Source organism: Rhincodon typus, chromosome 10 (genome assembly GCF_021869965.1).
Source record: "Rhincodon typus isolate 14 chromosome 10, sRhiTyp1.1, whole genome shotgun sequence".
Taxonomy (NCBI): domain Eukaryota; kingdom Metazoa; phylum Chordata; class Chondrichthyes; order Orectolobiformes; family Rhincodontidae; genus Rhincodon; species Rhincodon typus.
This window is the reverse complement of record NC_063341.1, coordinates 38,078,689-38,092,259: the sequence shown is the minus strand read 5'-3', so window position 1 is coordinate 38,092,259 and position 13,571 is coordinate 38,078,689. Positions and strand designations below refer to the sequence as shown.

Here is a 13,571-nt window from a genome sequence, read left to right as displayed (position 1 = left end):
AGAAGGTTCACAGGCCTGATTCCTGGGATGAAGAAGAGGTTGAACAGTTTCGGCCTATACTTATTGAAATTTAGAAGAATATGAGGTGATCCCTTTGAAACATATAACAGGCTGAGGGGGCTTGATGGGTAGATGCTGAGAGTCTTCCTCTGATGGTGGAAACAAAAGGAAGGGTGCACAGTTTAACTTTTTTTGTTTTAAAGAAACTGTTGAAGAGTTCTTTCCCTCAGAAAGTCTTTTGTCTTTAGAATTCTGTTCCTCAGATAACAATGAAGCCTATCATTGGATATATTCAAGACTGAGTTAGACAGACGTTTGATTAACATGTGAGTAATGGTTTGCAGGGAACCGGCAGAAAGAGGAGTTAAAGCCATAATCAGATCAGCCATGATTTTATTGAATGGCAGACCAAGCTAGATGGATTGAATGGCCTACTCCTATTATTTATTGTGATTTTATGATCTTTTAAACGGTGCTATACATTTTAATAGGGTAACCTACTTTGATAATCTTGTTATGACCGTGTTTGCTTTTCTCTCATAGGAATGAAGCTTATGTACATGCACGATGACACAGAAACCTTGAAGGATAATTTTACCATTCAATTAACAGATGGCAAGCACACAGTACAAAAGACAGTTCATGTCAGCATTATATTGGTCAATGATGAGAAGCCAGTTATTTTAAAGTAAGCTCCAATTTCTTTTCAGAAATCCACAACATAAAAATCTCTATTTAATATCATACAATTTCAAAATGTAATTTGTGTTGTGGGGAAGGAGAAGCTGGAGGTGGGTGGGGAAGGGTTGGGGGAGAGGTGGGAGGATAAAAGAAGGGAGGAGATGGTTGATAGAAACCAAAGGAACTGCAGATGCTGTAAATCAGGAACAAAAACAGAAGTTGCTGGAAAGGCTCAGCAGATCTGGCAGCATCTGTGAAGAGAAATCTGAGTTAACGTTTTGGGCCTGGTGACACTTCTTCAGAACACTGACAGTTCTGGAGATGGTTGATAGGTTCATTTCTGAAGTTTGATATAGTTTTACATTTTAGTGTTCTGTCACAGACCTAAGTTCTATCCATGTTCCCCATACAGTGTTTGTCTTGACGGCTGTCATTTGTATCCTTACTTAAAGTTCATAGTATGGAACATATATTTCACAAATATTGATTGATTTAACATCAATTTTTGAGTAGCTCTGTATTGAACTGTTATGACTGTTTAATAAATCTTATTCAATGATATAGAACTAATTGAAAACAAAGATATTAGGGACCAAGTTTAATTAAGAAATAAATGATTCAGGACTTCGGATTCTATTGAATTAGGGAGTGGCATTAAAATGCAGTGAGTTCTGTGAATTTTAAGACAAACTTAGTGTGGTGAGTGAGTTTAGTGAATTTTGCCTACCATAGCATGAGGCATATTTTCTCACACAATCATCTGCTTTTCACCTTCTGAATTATGCAACCAAAATACTGGCCACATTTCTTGGGTAATCATTTGTTGAGTGAGGTGGGAGTACACACTACTATCAAGACTTTCCAGCTTTCACACAACTAACACCATATTTAAGAGCCAGCTCCACACTGCTTCAGATACTGAAAGCTACCCTTCATACTGTGAAACTTGACACAGAAAATGTCACTAGGAAAGGCAAGTTCCTCCCACTTCCAGGACAAGATCTAGAGGTGCTGGTCAACCAGGTGATGGAGAGGAAAGCACTCCTTTTTTGATCAGACCTAGCCAGCCTGGACAAAAATTGCACTATGGATCAGTGTTATGTCCCAAGATGAAAGAGAAGCATGGACAGGCTGGTGGCCACCATGGAGACCTGACAGTGTTTGGTGGACATGTGTTTGGACCAGTACTCCATTACTTTAGCATTGGGTGCACAGTGTCAATGGCAAAGTGATGGTGATGACCTCTTTTCAGGTGTCCTTTTCTCTCAAGGTGGTGCCAGGTGATGCACATGTGGAGGAGAAGTGACAGACAGGCACCCCAGAAGCTTCTTCACAACACTCTCCAGAGATACCCAGGCTTCTCACCTCCTATGATACCGAAGTGTGCAGCTGTACAAGCTGAGTATAGTGAGCCTGCATCTGGGTTGGAGGTGCTCAGTAGGTCAAAGGTGACGACTATCCAAGTTTCCCAAGCGAACCATTTCAATCATATAGCAAGCTCCTATTTCCCAGCTGAAGAACATGTACTTAGACATAGTGGAGGGAGAGGAAGACAAGAGGGCACTTAGGTGACACGGTACTTCATCCTTGTAAATAACATATCACTATTGTTAATATGTCTTCATTTGCACTGTTACAATATCTGCTGTAGAATCATTTTTGCTGTCAGAGCTGGTTAATTCACTCATATGAGAGATAAGGAGCATCATTAACTATCCCAAGGATGAAAAAAAGTTGTACTCACCAAGCATTGCTTATCGATCATAAGCAGCAGATTCTTTGACTGCAAATGACCGGAGACATTAGAGATACTTGAGCTATGATATTGAGGATTTTAATGCAGACAACACTGAGGCTGAACAAAGTGTGCATCAGGGCATGTGCTGGGGCCTGGCCTGCAAATGTGATTGAACACTTACAGAGACCTTTATGACTGAGAGCGTGCATTTCATATATGTCTGCAGGCAAAGGTAACAATATGTTATCTTTTCATGGGAGTGTGCATTCAAAGCCAGGAGATGTACACTGGGCAGCTCACACATTCACTTTCCTTCGTGGCATAGTATTTGCAGGGACAAGCTGCACAAAGTGCTGCCTTTCACTGATTGAGGGCTGTCCCCTAGGATGCTCAAGAATTACAAGGCAATGCAACAGGTTAACAATGATGGAAGGGCTCTGTCTTCTGTCAATGACGTTCTGTCTTCCAAAACTTTCTATGGAACATAGATGCAAGTTGGAATTTCTAAGGTCCTTACTCTCATGGCACAGAGGCAATTGGTGTGCGCAATGTAATGCTCCCAATTACTTGAGGCCATAATTTCTTTGGCAGTGTCTGCGGACGCGTGCAATCATGCATCCAGAGTTGTGCACCATGCCAGATCCTCTACACCATCACATCATGTGTGAAGATTACACTGCACATGCACTGAGAAAAGTGTAATGTTGAAATGGGGTTCACCAGGGAGGAATGAGGACTTGATGCACCTGACATGGGGTGGTGGTGGGGGGGGCAGGAAAAATGCCTGATGAGGGGCAAAGCAGGGAGCAAAAGGGTGAGCTGTCATTTTTTTCATTCCCACTTCCCTTCCCTGTCCTTCTCCCACCGGCCTCTGCAAGTCCTTCCTCTCTTTATCCCCCTGCACCCCCTGTGGCCCCTGTACCCCCCTACCACTCTTGTTGTCCTCCTCCCTCCACCCTTCCCCTCCTGGGCCTTGCCCCACCCAGCTCTGCTCATTCATTGCTGTAGCTGTCATGACACATGTGCATATTTGCAGGGATTGGCCCTTATGCACTGTGTATCAACAAACTCAGCTTAATTTTTATTCTTTACTCTTAGTCAATGAATGACCTGTCAATGAAATGCAATTATTGCAATTGTCAATAGCAGGGCCTCAAAATAAAAGTTCTTTACTTCATCTCCCAAAGAGAAAGAACAATAACACGTTCCTCCAAATTAGCATGTGGTTGCATCATTTCAGAAAGTAGAACATCGAACAGTACAGCACAGCTCTGCAACCATCCGTTCGGCCCATCATTTCTGTGTCAACCATGACTGCATTCTAAACTAATCCCATCTGTCTACACCTGGTCCATATCCCTTTATTCCCTACCTGTTCATGTGTCTGTCTAAATGCTCCTTAAACATTGCTATCTGCTTCTACCACCTCCCCTGGCAGTACATTCCAGGCATGTACCACCCTCTGTGTGAAAAAAAACCTTGCTTCGGATACCTCCTTTAAACATTCCCCCTCTATTTTAAACCTACGCCCTTAGTATTTATCATTTCTGCCTTGGGAAAGCGATGCTCATTATCCATCCCACCCTTGCCTGTCATCATTTTATATTCTTCGATCAGATCGCTCCTCAGCCTCCAATGCTCTTAAGAAAGGACAATCTACAAGGAAGTTTTGTATCAATGATCTGAAACTAGGCAGATTGGGAAAACACAAGCAGATTGCTGCTGTTAAGTCCTATCCAATCAAATGGATGAACTAAGGTTAATTTCCCAGTTCACTAACACATTACATTGATTACCTACCTCCCTTTCTGCCCACCATAGAACCTCTTCTTTCATAATCAACTGCTGGCATTCACCAGTCTGACCTTTTGCTTGTACAAAACACATTAAGTCAGTCAAAGTGAATTTAGAACCTTGACCTATATTAAGAATGGAGTGTTATATGCTATGACCTTTCCAGCCTCCATAAATATCAATGTGCCCACTTTACCCCTGAGTCTATGACTTTGGAAATTCCCAAGCTTTTGTATCCACATCCTCCCCATGTAGAGGCCAGGATCATCATGACATATTTGAACCCACCCCCCTCAATTCCATAGGTACCAGTACTCCCCAGTTCTCTGGGAACCCACCCTCCAGCCAGCAATTGCTCCCTATCATGTCACCATTCCTACAGCAACAGGACAATGAAGCCCATCCCCATTCTGGGGTTGCCTGCTTTCTCAGGACTCCACTGTCTTACCATGACAAGCCCTTCAGCCATTATTGACCAGAATGCTTACGAATGACTGTAGTCCATTCTTTGGATTAATGGGACAGGACAGCCCTGACTGATTGTGAACCAACACCCAGGCTGATGTCTCCACAGTATCCTGACTGACCTACCTGTAATCCTTGGTCTGGTTATACTTGAATTACAATACTGGTCATGGCCTAATACCAGAAAGTGCAAATGGATCCGCAGATTATTAGTAGTTAGCGGTTGCCTGTCTGACCATGGCCAACCCCCTGCGATGTAATCAGAGATCGTCTTAACTGACAGTGTCAATACCACTGACTGTAGTCCCCTTTCAGTCTACTAAGGACTCTTTCTTGTTGATGTTTGCACATTGCCATTTGCTTGAAGTATACATGCAGTGTGTTTCCTGTGTAAGTTGCTGACACATGCTGTACCTCTCATGTTCCACCCTTTGTTATGTAAACAACAGGATTGCCACCCCCTGTCGGACTGATAGATTGACTGTTCACCATCACAAGACACCTACCTGGCAGCCTGTAATTGAGCACTAGAAACATTGTGGGCCAAGAAAGGAGACATGCTAAGAAAGTAATATGACCCTCACAAGGGCGGTCAGCCTCCAAGTAAGCATAATAGGAAGTGAACGCTAAGAAAGCAAGCTAAGATGCATATATCCATGTCAGTGCAAAAGCATCCTTTATAGACACATGAGGTGCACAGCTGGCCCTGCACACAAAGCAACCTGGTAGAAGCATGCAAGTCATAAGGGTCCCTGACCTCCAAAGCAAAGTATTGAAGGCCTGAAGTGGAGGCTGAGTTGATCCAATTGCTGGCATGATAATGTAGTGAGACTGATGGATTATTGAATGAAGTTGTAGGGATGAAATGTCGAAGAGGATGATGTCCACAGAGAATGCAGGGACCTTTGTGAAGAAGAAGCGGTAATATGATGACCAGGACAGGCATTTGACAAAGTGCAGCTGCTAGATGCTGGCTCTATTCTATTGGCAAGGAATATGCACCATCAAGTTTCTCAGTGGAAGAGAGGAGATTTGGAAGTTCAATGTAAATAGGGTGAGTTAGGTTTTTTAATAAGATTCAGATGCATGAAAACATGATAAATACCACTCAGTGGTAAGATTATGAAGTTGGCATTTAAAGCTTCAGAAGAAAATTGGGAGAGACATCAAAAATGTGACTCTTTTCATTCTTGCCTTACTTTGCCCATATTTGCTGTTATTCAATGGGGAAATTTTCACTCATTGTAACTGTCTAGCTCAGTGGAGCCATCAAGGCATTTAAATCTCCTGCCTTCAAACAACTGACTGCTGTACTTAATAATCAATGTTTGTTATTTCAATTTGTAGAAAGAGAGCAAGGGTTATCATTATGTGATTAATGCTATATGGCTAATTACATAATCTATTATTATAGTGGTAAACTAGTGAGTTCACAGTTTGATTGGCATCTCCAAATGTTTATAAAGTACTTGATGATTCAAATGCAAGCTTTTTTTTGTTTTTTAGAGAGAATTAAGTGAATTAAGAATTAAGTAGGATGTCAAATGTAGTGTATTTTAAGTTTTTTTTAAAATAATGTATTAATCAATGTGGATAGTAGGCAGCTTAGAGAGATAGTGTAAGGACAAAGGGAATGATGGGGGCATGAGTTAGCACTAAGTTGGCATAGGGGTTTTAAATGGCAGGGAGTAGTTGAATAGATGCTATGGAGGGTAGGATGGAGAATGGGGAATGGATGGAGAGACATAGCCTGGCCTGGAGCATTTGGAAGGCCATACATGGGGAATGTGGGAGGTGGATGAAGGGTGAGGGCTGTTTTTAGTTTTGTTGCTTTTTTTCTAAATCTGGGAAAGGTTTGGAGCCCTGAGACAGATCTTTCAAAAAGCCTGTCTCCACATTTGGTAACCATTGTGACTGTCTCCACACACTCTTCATTGTTGACAGAGATGACTCCCATATCAACTGGCGTTATAGCGTTATACCTTTGGCTTGAATCAGATTGTTCTTTATTTGTTCAGAAACGTTGGTTTGCAAGTGGAAGTGGGGGAAAACAAAGTTATTTCCAGTGTGGCTTTAGAAGCTGAAGACAAGGACACACCACGATTCAAGCTTTACTATGTCATCAATACTGTTCCCACATTTGGACAGCTACAATTCAAGGTAAAAACTGATAGCATCTTCAATGTTTTCGATTTATTGAAGGAGTTCAGAGAAATGATTGCTTTTAAATCTATGCTACACAAGAACTAAGATTATCCTCCTCAAAAAAGCATAGGTCATTAATCATTCATAGAAAATTATTCTTAAATAGTAGTGAGAACTGGGGAGAAGAATTCCTCTGCTCCTTTATACAGTGATATTATGGGTTTTACTTTATGTTGATAAAGATTACCTGTGGTCAGTAGCTCTTGTGCAAGTAGAAACATATTCAAGAAGAAAGGGATAAACACAATGTGGACCTGGATGAACACAGCAGGCCAGGCAGCATCAGAGGAGCAGGAAAGCTGATGTTTCGGGTCTGGGCCCTTCTTCAGAAATGGGGAGGGGGAAGGGAGCTCAGAAATAAATAGAGAGAGGAGGGGTGGGGCTGGGGAAGGTAGGTGGGATGGTGATAGGTGAGTGCAAGTAGGGAGTTTTGGGGATTGGTCAGTAGGATGGGAGGAGGGATAGGTGGGAGATAAGATGGACAAGTTGTGTCAGGTCAAGGAGGCGGGGATGAGAGGGAGAGTTGGATATATGATGAGGCGAGGGGTGGTGAGATTTTAAAACTGGTGAATTCCATGTTTAGGCCATTGGGCTGTAGGCTTCTGAAGCAGAACATGAGGTGCTGCTCCTCCAGTTTGTGGGTGGAGTCATTGTGACACTGGAGGAGGTCCAGGATGGACATGTCACCCAGGGAGTGGGAGGCAATGTTAAAATGCTTGGCGACAGGAAGGTGTTGTCTTTTGTCACGTACAGAGCGCAGATGCTCTATGAAACGGTCTCTGAGTCTACGCTTGGTCTCACCGATGTATAGGAGGCCACATCTGGAGCAGCAGATGCAGGAGACCAAGTTGAAGGATGTGCAGGTGAACCCCTGTCTAATATGGAACATTTCTTTTATACGCTGAATGGAGGTGAGGGGGGATGGGCAGGTGTAGCACTTCCTGCAGGGAAAGGTGCTGGGGTTAGTGGGGTTAGTGGGACGTGTGGTGTGGACGAGGGAGTCACGGAGAGAGCGATCCCTATGAAAGGCAGATAGAGGTGGAGAGGGAAATATCTCTTTGGTTATGGGGTCGGATTGTGGGAGCGGAAGTGGCGGAGAATGATAGGTTGGATACGGAGGTTGGTGGGGTGATATGTGAAGATGAGGGGGATTCTGTCTTTGTTTTTGTTGGGGAGAGGAGATGTGAGGACAGAAGTGCGGGAAATGCAAGAGCTGCAGTTGAGGGCATTTTCCATCACCGGAGGGGTGAAGTTACAGTCTTTCACATAGGAGGACATCTGGGATGTGCGGGCGTGGAATGCCCCATCTTGGGAGCAGACGCAGCAGAGGTGGAAGAATTGGGAGTAGGGGAGAGCATTCTTGCAGGAAGGTGGGTGAGAGCTGTAGAAGTCGGCGGGCTTGAAATAGGTGTCAGTTTTGAGGCAGTCACCAGAGATGGAGACAGAGACATCCAGGAAGGAGAGGGAGGTATCAGAGATGGTCCAGGTGAATATGAGATTGGGGTGAAAGATGTTAGTTGATGAACTGTTCAAGATCCTCATGGGAGCACGAGGCAGCATATTCATCAATGTAGTGGAGGAAGAAGTGGGGGATAATGCTCGTGTAAGAGTGGAAAAGGGACTGTTCCACTTATCCATATAACTGAATAGCCATGGCTTGGGCCCACGCGGGTGCCCATGGCCACCTCTTTAGTCTGTAGGAAGTGGGAGAAGTTAAAGGAGAAGTTGTTAAGGGTAAGGACGAGTTTGGTTAAGCGGATGAGGGTGTCGGTGGAGGGGGACTGGTTGGGCCTGTGGCAGAGGACGAAGCAGAGGGCTTTCAGGCCATCCGCATGGGGCATACAAGTATACAGGGGTTGTACGTCCATAGTGAAGGTGAGGTGTTGGGGGCCAGGGAATTGGAAGTTTTGGAGGACGTGGAGGGCGTGGGTGGTGTCCCGGACGTACTTGGGGAGTTCCCGGACCAGGGGAAAGAAATGGAGTCAAAGTAAACGGACATACATTCAGTGGGGCAGGAGCTGGCAGAGACAATGGGTCAGCTGGGGCAGTCAAGTTTGTGGATTTTGGGAAGGAGGTAGAAACGGGCGGTGGGGTGTTGGGGAATGATGAGGTTGGAGGCTGTGGGTGGGAGGTCACCTGAGGTTATGAATGGTTTGAGAAATGATGGTTTCGTGGTCAGGGGTGGGGTCATGGTCGAGAAGGCGGTAGGAGGAGGTTTCAGAGAGTTGGCGCCTGGCCTCGGCAATGTAAAGTTCCGTGCGCCATACCACTACTGCGCCACCCTTGTCTGATAGTGAGATTAGGGTTGGAGCAGAGAGAACAGAGGGCTGCAGGTTCTGTGGGGGAGAAGTTGGAGTGAGTGAGAGGTGTGGAGAGGTTGAGGCAATCAATGCAGTTAGAAATGAAGAGACCAAAGGAGGGTAGGAGGCCTTGGGGTGGTGTCCAGGAGGATGGCGTTTGTTGGAGGCAGGAGAAGGGGTGTGTGGAGGGAGGGTTAGATTCCCGGTTAAAGAAATAAGCGCGGAGATGGAGGCGGCGGAAAAACTGTTCGACATCCAAGCATGAACGGAATCCATTGATGTTCAGGTGGAGGGGGATGAAGGTGAGTCCTTTACTGAGGACTGACCGTTCGTCCTCAGTGAGGGGGAGGTCTGGGGGTGGGGGTGGGGGTGGGGGGTGGAGAATACCCGGCAGGTCTTGGGGCTGGGACTGAGTGTTAATCTGGTAGCTGGGTTGGAGCTGGGTGTGGGGGTAGGAGTTAGTGCCGTTGTCAGTGGCGGGAGCGGTGATGTCAGTGTCAGTGGTGTCGTCGTAGGTGGAAATGAAGTTGTTGCCCTTGTCAGCGGTGTAAGTGGCGGCAACGGCGGTAAAAGCAGCATGGTTGGCGTCGGCGGAAGTGATGAAGTCGGTGATGTCAGCGGGAGAGGCTGTGATAACCACATGGTTAATGGCACCAGGCACATTGAGGGGGAGGTCCTGGGTAGGGTTGAAGACTTGGGGGCTGGAAGAGGCCTGTGTTTGGTGGTAAGCTCAAGTAAGTTTAATGTACTTATGGTTTTTAATGTCAGATAGGGCAGAGAAAAAGCATTGGTTAAGGGACACCATGAAGAATGAAAACCAGAAGAGGTCCTTTGCAGGTCTGGGAGAGGAAAGTTCTGTTCTGGGGTAGGGTCGATTGTGATGCCAGAAGATGCTGGAGCATTGCTGAGAGCATGTAGTTGAAGATCTATAAAGAAAACTGTTTTTGGAGGCTCTGGATGTTTTGTAAGTAGAGGTTGTCGCAGTTAGGGCCAAATTGGGATGGCCTGAATGTAGTTTGGAGTCCACTGGGGATGATCCTGTTCTATAGCCAGGTTATGAGAAATGAGATGTGGGTGTAGAGTCTTCTTCAAGAAGAAAGGCATGTCAGAACATTGCAAATCAGATCCAGAGGCACTCTGCATGAACTACATCGATCATTTTAAAATGTTGCTGTACACTGAGACCAAAACAATTGCCCTCCTCCCTTTGAAGTTCAATAATTTGTTTCAATTGAATTGGGAGTACAAGACATACAGCCTAAAAATCCTGGCAGTTCCATGTGCTCCTGGAAATTTGACAGGAATTTCTGTCTGCCACCTTGACCTCACCATCACTTTGCCTCAAATTCCAAAGGCAAGGTTATTACCATAACTCTGGTGGGGAAACGTTCCTGTAACAGCCCTATAGGAGCACTTTGACAGCAACAGTACAGAGACACCTTGCCGGCAGAGTGGCCAGGGATTGGTGGGATCACTGAGATCTGCTGTCTTCTCCAAGGATGAAATGTTGTGTGAAACATTGGTCCTGTCAGTCTGCTCATGTAGATTTAAAGAATATTTTGATGAACTGACTTGGTGTCCTCATCAACATTTATCACCTGATCAAAATAGTAAAAATAAATTGATTGGTTTGCTGTGTAATGCCCACCTTTTAATATGAACATGTTGGTATAAACACAATTTGCACATATACACAATGTAACCAATAAATAAATTAAAAAATCACAAGAGAAAATCTCACCTGCTAGCTTTTAACCTCCCATACTGTCTAAATTTCTGTCTTTATTTGCATTGCAATAATGTTCCATATGGAAATGACCCACAACCTGCTACTCTTCATTGATAACTGCTTATAACATCTTCCCAGATGCAACATAATGAACTTAGAGATACAAAGTTAATGAAAGCAAAGATCAAAGGCCAATGTGAGCTGAGTGCAGTAATCTGAGTGGTATAAAATCACTCCAGCACTTTTTTAAAAATCTACTTTTTTTTTTAAACAGACTGAATCTGAATGGATTCATCTATATCCCAGCATGACCTTTAGTCAAGAAGATATAGACCTGAACCGAGTCTGGTATCTACACACAACTATTATGGGGTCAAAAGGTCATGACAGTTTTCGCTTTCATGTTACAGACGGGGATAACTCCTCACCTTCACAGACTTTTCATATTTTGCTTAAGAACTTGAATAAAGGTAAGTAAATTGTAGTTTTGAACAAATCCCATTGTAAGGCTTTTTTGATATTTTTAGTTAGCTGGGAGTTGTCAAATGGTGGAAAAATCAAATGTCTGAAAACTGAAAATATCTGGCATGATGTTTTGATATTATCCATAACATTACATTGTGTATTTGCAAACATGTGAAAGTTTGCCAAATGGTACCTTTTCCTTGACTGAAAACAAAAAATGTTGGAAATCACAACAGATCAGGCGGCATCCGTGGAGAGAGCAAGCTAACATTTTGCAGAGCAGACTCACATGAAGAGTCATCTAGACTTAAAATGTTAGCTTGCTGACTCTCCACGGATAGTCAGCAAGCTAACATCTCTGTTTTAGTATTGATCGATAGTCCAGCCCTCTGAGTTGCACAGTCTCATCTCCATTTTCCTCCTGGATGGGACTGCCAGTTTCTGATTCGATTCTCAACTTGACCTTCTGCAAGTGCATTGGTTAGTTGGTCAGCTGGTTTGTGATGCACAGTGATAGCAACTGCACAGTTTCAATCCCCCTGTCACTGACTGAGACTCAATCCCTGTCACTGACTGAGGCTCAATCCCTGCCACTGACTGAGGCTCAATCCCTGCCACTGACTGAGGTTCAATCCCTGCTACTGACTGAGGTTCAATCCTTGTCACTGACTGAGGTTCAATTCCATTCACTGACTGACGTTCAATTCCTGCCACTGACTGAGGTTAAGGTGAAGGACTCTCTTCCTCAACCCACAGATAGGATGCTGCCTGACCCACTGTGATTTCCAGCATTTTTTTTGTTTTCAGTACAGATTCCAGCATCTGCAGTAACTTGCTCCTATGTGGTACATTTTCCTTGACCAGCCCCTGAATAGAAATGAATCCAAGTGGCTCATAATTGTTCTGCTTGCAGTAATTTGTCTTAAAATCGTCCTACACAATGCTGATGTGGATTTTGCCTGCAGCAGAATACTTCACCTGATATGACAATGTTTATGTTATCGCTCATAACATTAGAGACAAGGTGTGGATAACATGGTATTGAAGAATTCAACAGATGTTTATTACAGCCCGCTGATATATATAAGTATTACACTCTCACCTGCAACATCTTCCCTCATTCACTATCACCCACCTCAACCCCATCACCATTATGCCTGTATGTCATCTGCATTACCTATTGTCTTGCTTGGATACCTGCCCATTTGCATCAATAGAAATAGCTATGCCATCCACTTTCCTCTTGCATAATACCTGCCTCTCTCTCATTCCATGAGAAAAACAGCTCACACTAGGACAGAAGGAGTCAAGGTGGGTGATGGACTACCTGACATTCAGTTCCCCTCTCTTAGTGGAGACTATCCTGAATCTGACCACCTTGAGTGACTGACTGGGTCCAAACCTTTAGACTGGTATTGCAGGCTGCCTTTGAATTACTGTGTCGGGCCTCCTGCACAAAGGCTATGTTATTTGAATTGACTGAGGCCTGCTGACAACCATGATAAGCATTCTGCCTTTGTGTGTACTAAATGACAAGGCAAGGTAGAAGTAATGTGATCCTGCTATCTCTGGCAGAGGGCTCAGAATGCAAAAAGGCAGGACAAGGATAATGAGCGCATCCAGGTAGACTTGAAGTGAGTGAGCACTATGACAGTACATGTGTAAGCTGGAGATGCAGCCTCATCCAGTCCATGAGCTGGGTGCTTATCCTTGAGTGCTTATTGTCCTGAAGCAGTCTTTCAATGATAGTTGCTGGTGCAGCATTGAAGAACAGAAATTCGTTAAAGAACACCAGAGATTTGCCACGAGGATTCATACAAGCTTGGACATGGTGGATGCCAGTGTTTGTGGACTTGGACTGCGTGTGGCCAGTGCCCGTGGAGTCTACCTTGAGGTGTTGATGTCTGGTGTCCAACATGGAGGTCTTTTGGTGCATGTGGTGAGCTGAAGTTGCCAGGTGCCAACTCTGACTTCCATGTCAAGAATACATGATTTCTAACTTGTTCAGTGCATTTGATCACATATAAAGCTGAATATCAATGAAATGAGTTGCAGCATTAATAAGAGATAGTAGGAACTGCAGATGCTGGAGAATCCGAGACAACAAGGTGCAGGGCTGGATGAACACAGCAGGCCAAGCAGCATCATAGGAGCAGAAAGGCTGACGTTTCGGGCCTAGACCCTTCATCAGAAA

General features: G+C 44.3%; 1 protein-coding gene across 1 annotated transcript in view; it reads left to right on the top strand.

The window, feature by feature from the left end:
* The window catches only part of frem1b (Fras1 related extracellular matrix 1b), a 188,316-nt gene that overhangs the window by 122,750 nt on the left and 51,995 nt on the right, over nucleotides 1-13,571 (top strand). Inside the window, exons 21-23 of the mRNA XM_020530931.2 lie at nucleotides 544-688; nucleotides 6,697-6,838; nucleotides 11,187-11,382. Of these exons, the coding sequence (XP_020386520.2) occupies nucleotides 544-688; nucleotides 6,697-6,838; nucleotides 11,187-11,382 (483 nt within the window). The remainder of the gene's footprint in view (nucleotides 1-543; nucleotides 689-6,696; nucleotides 6,839-11,186; nucleotides 11,383-13,571) is intronic.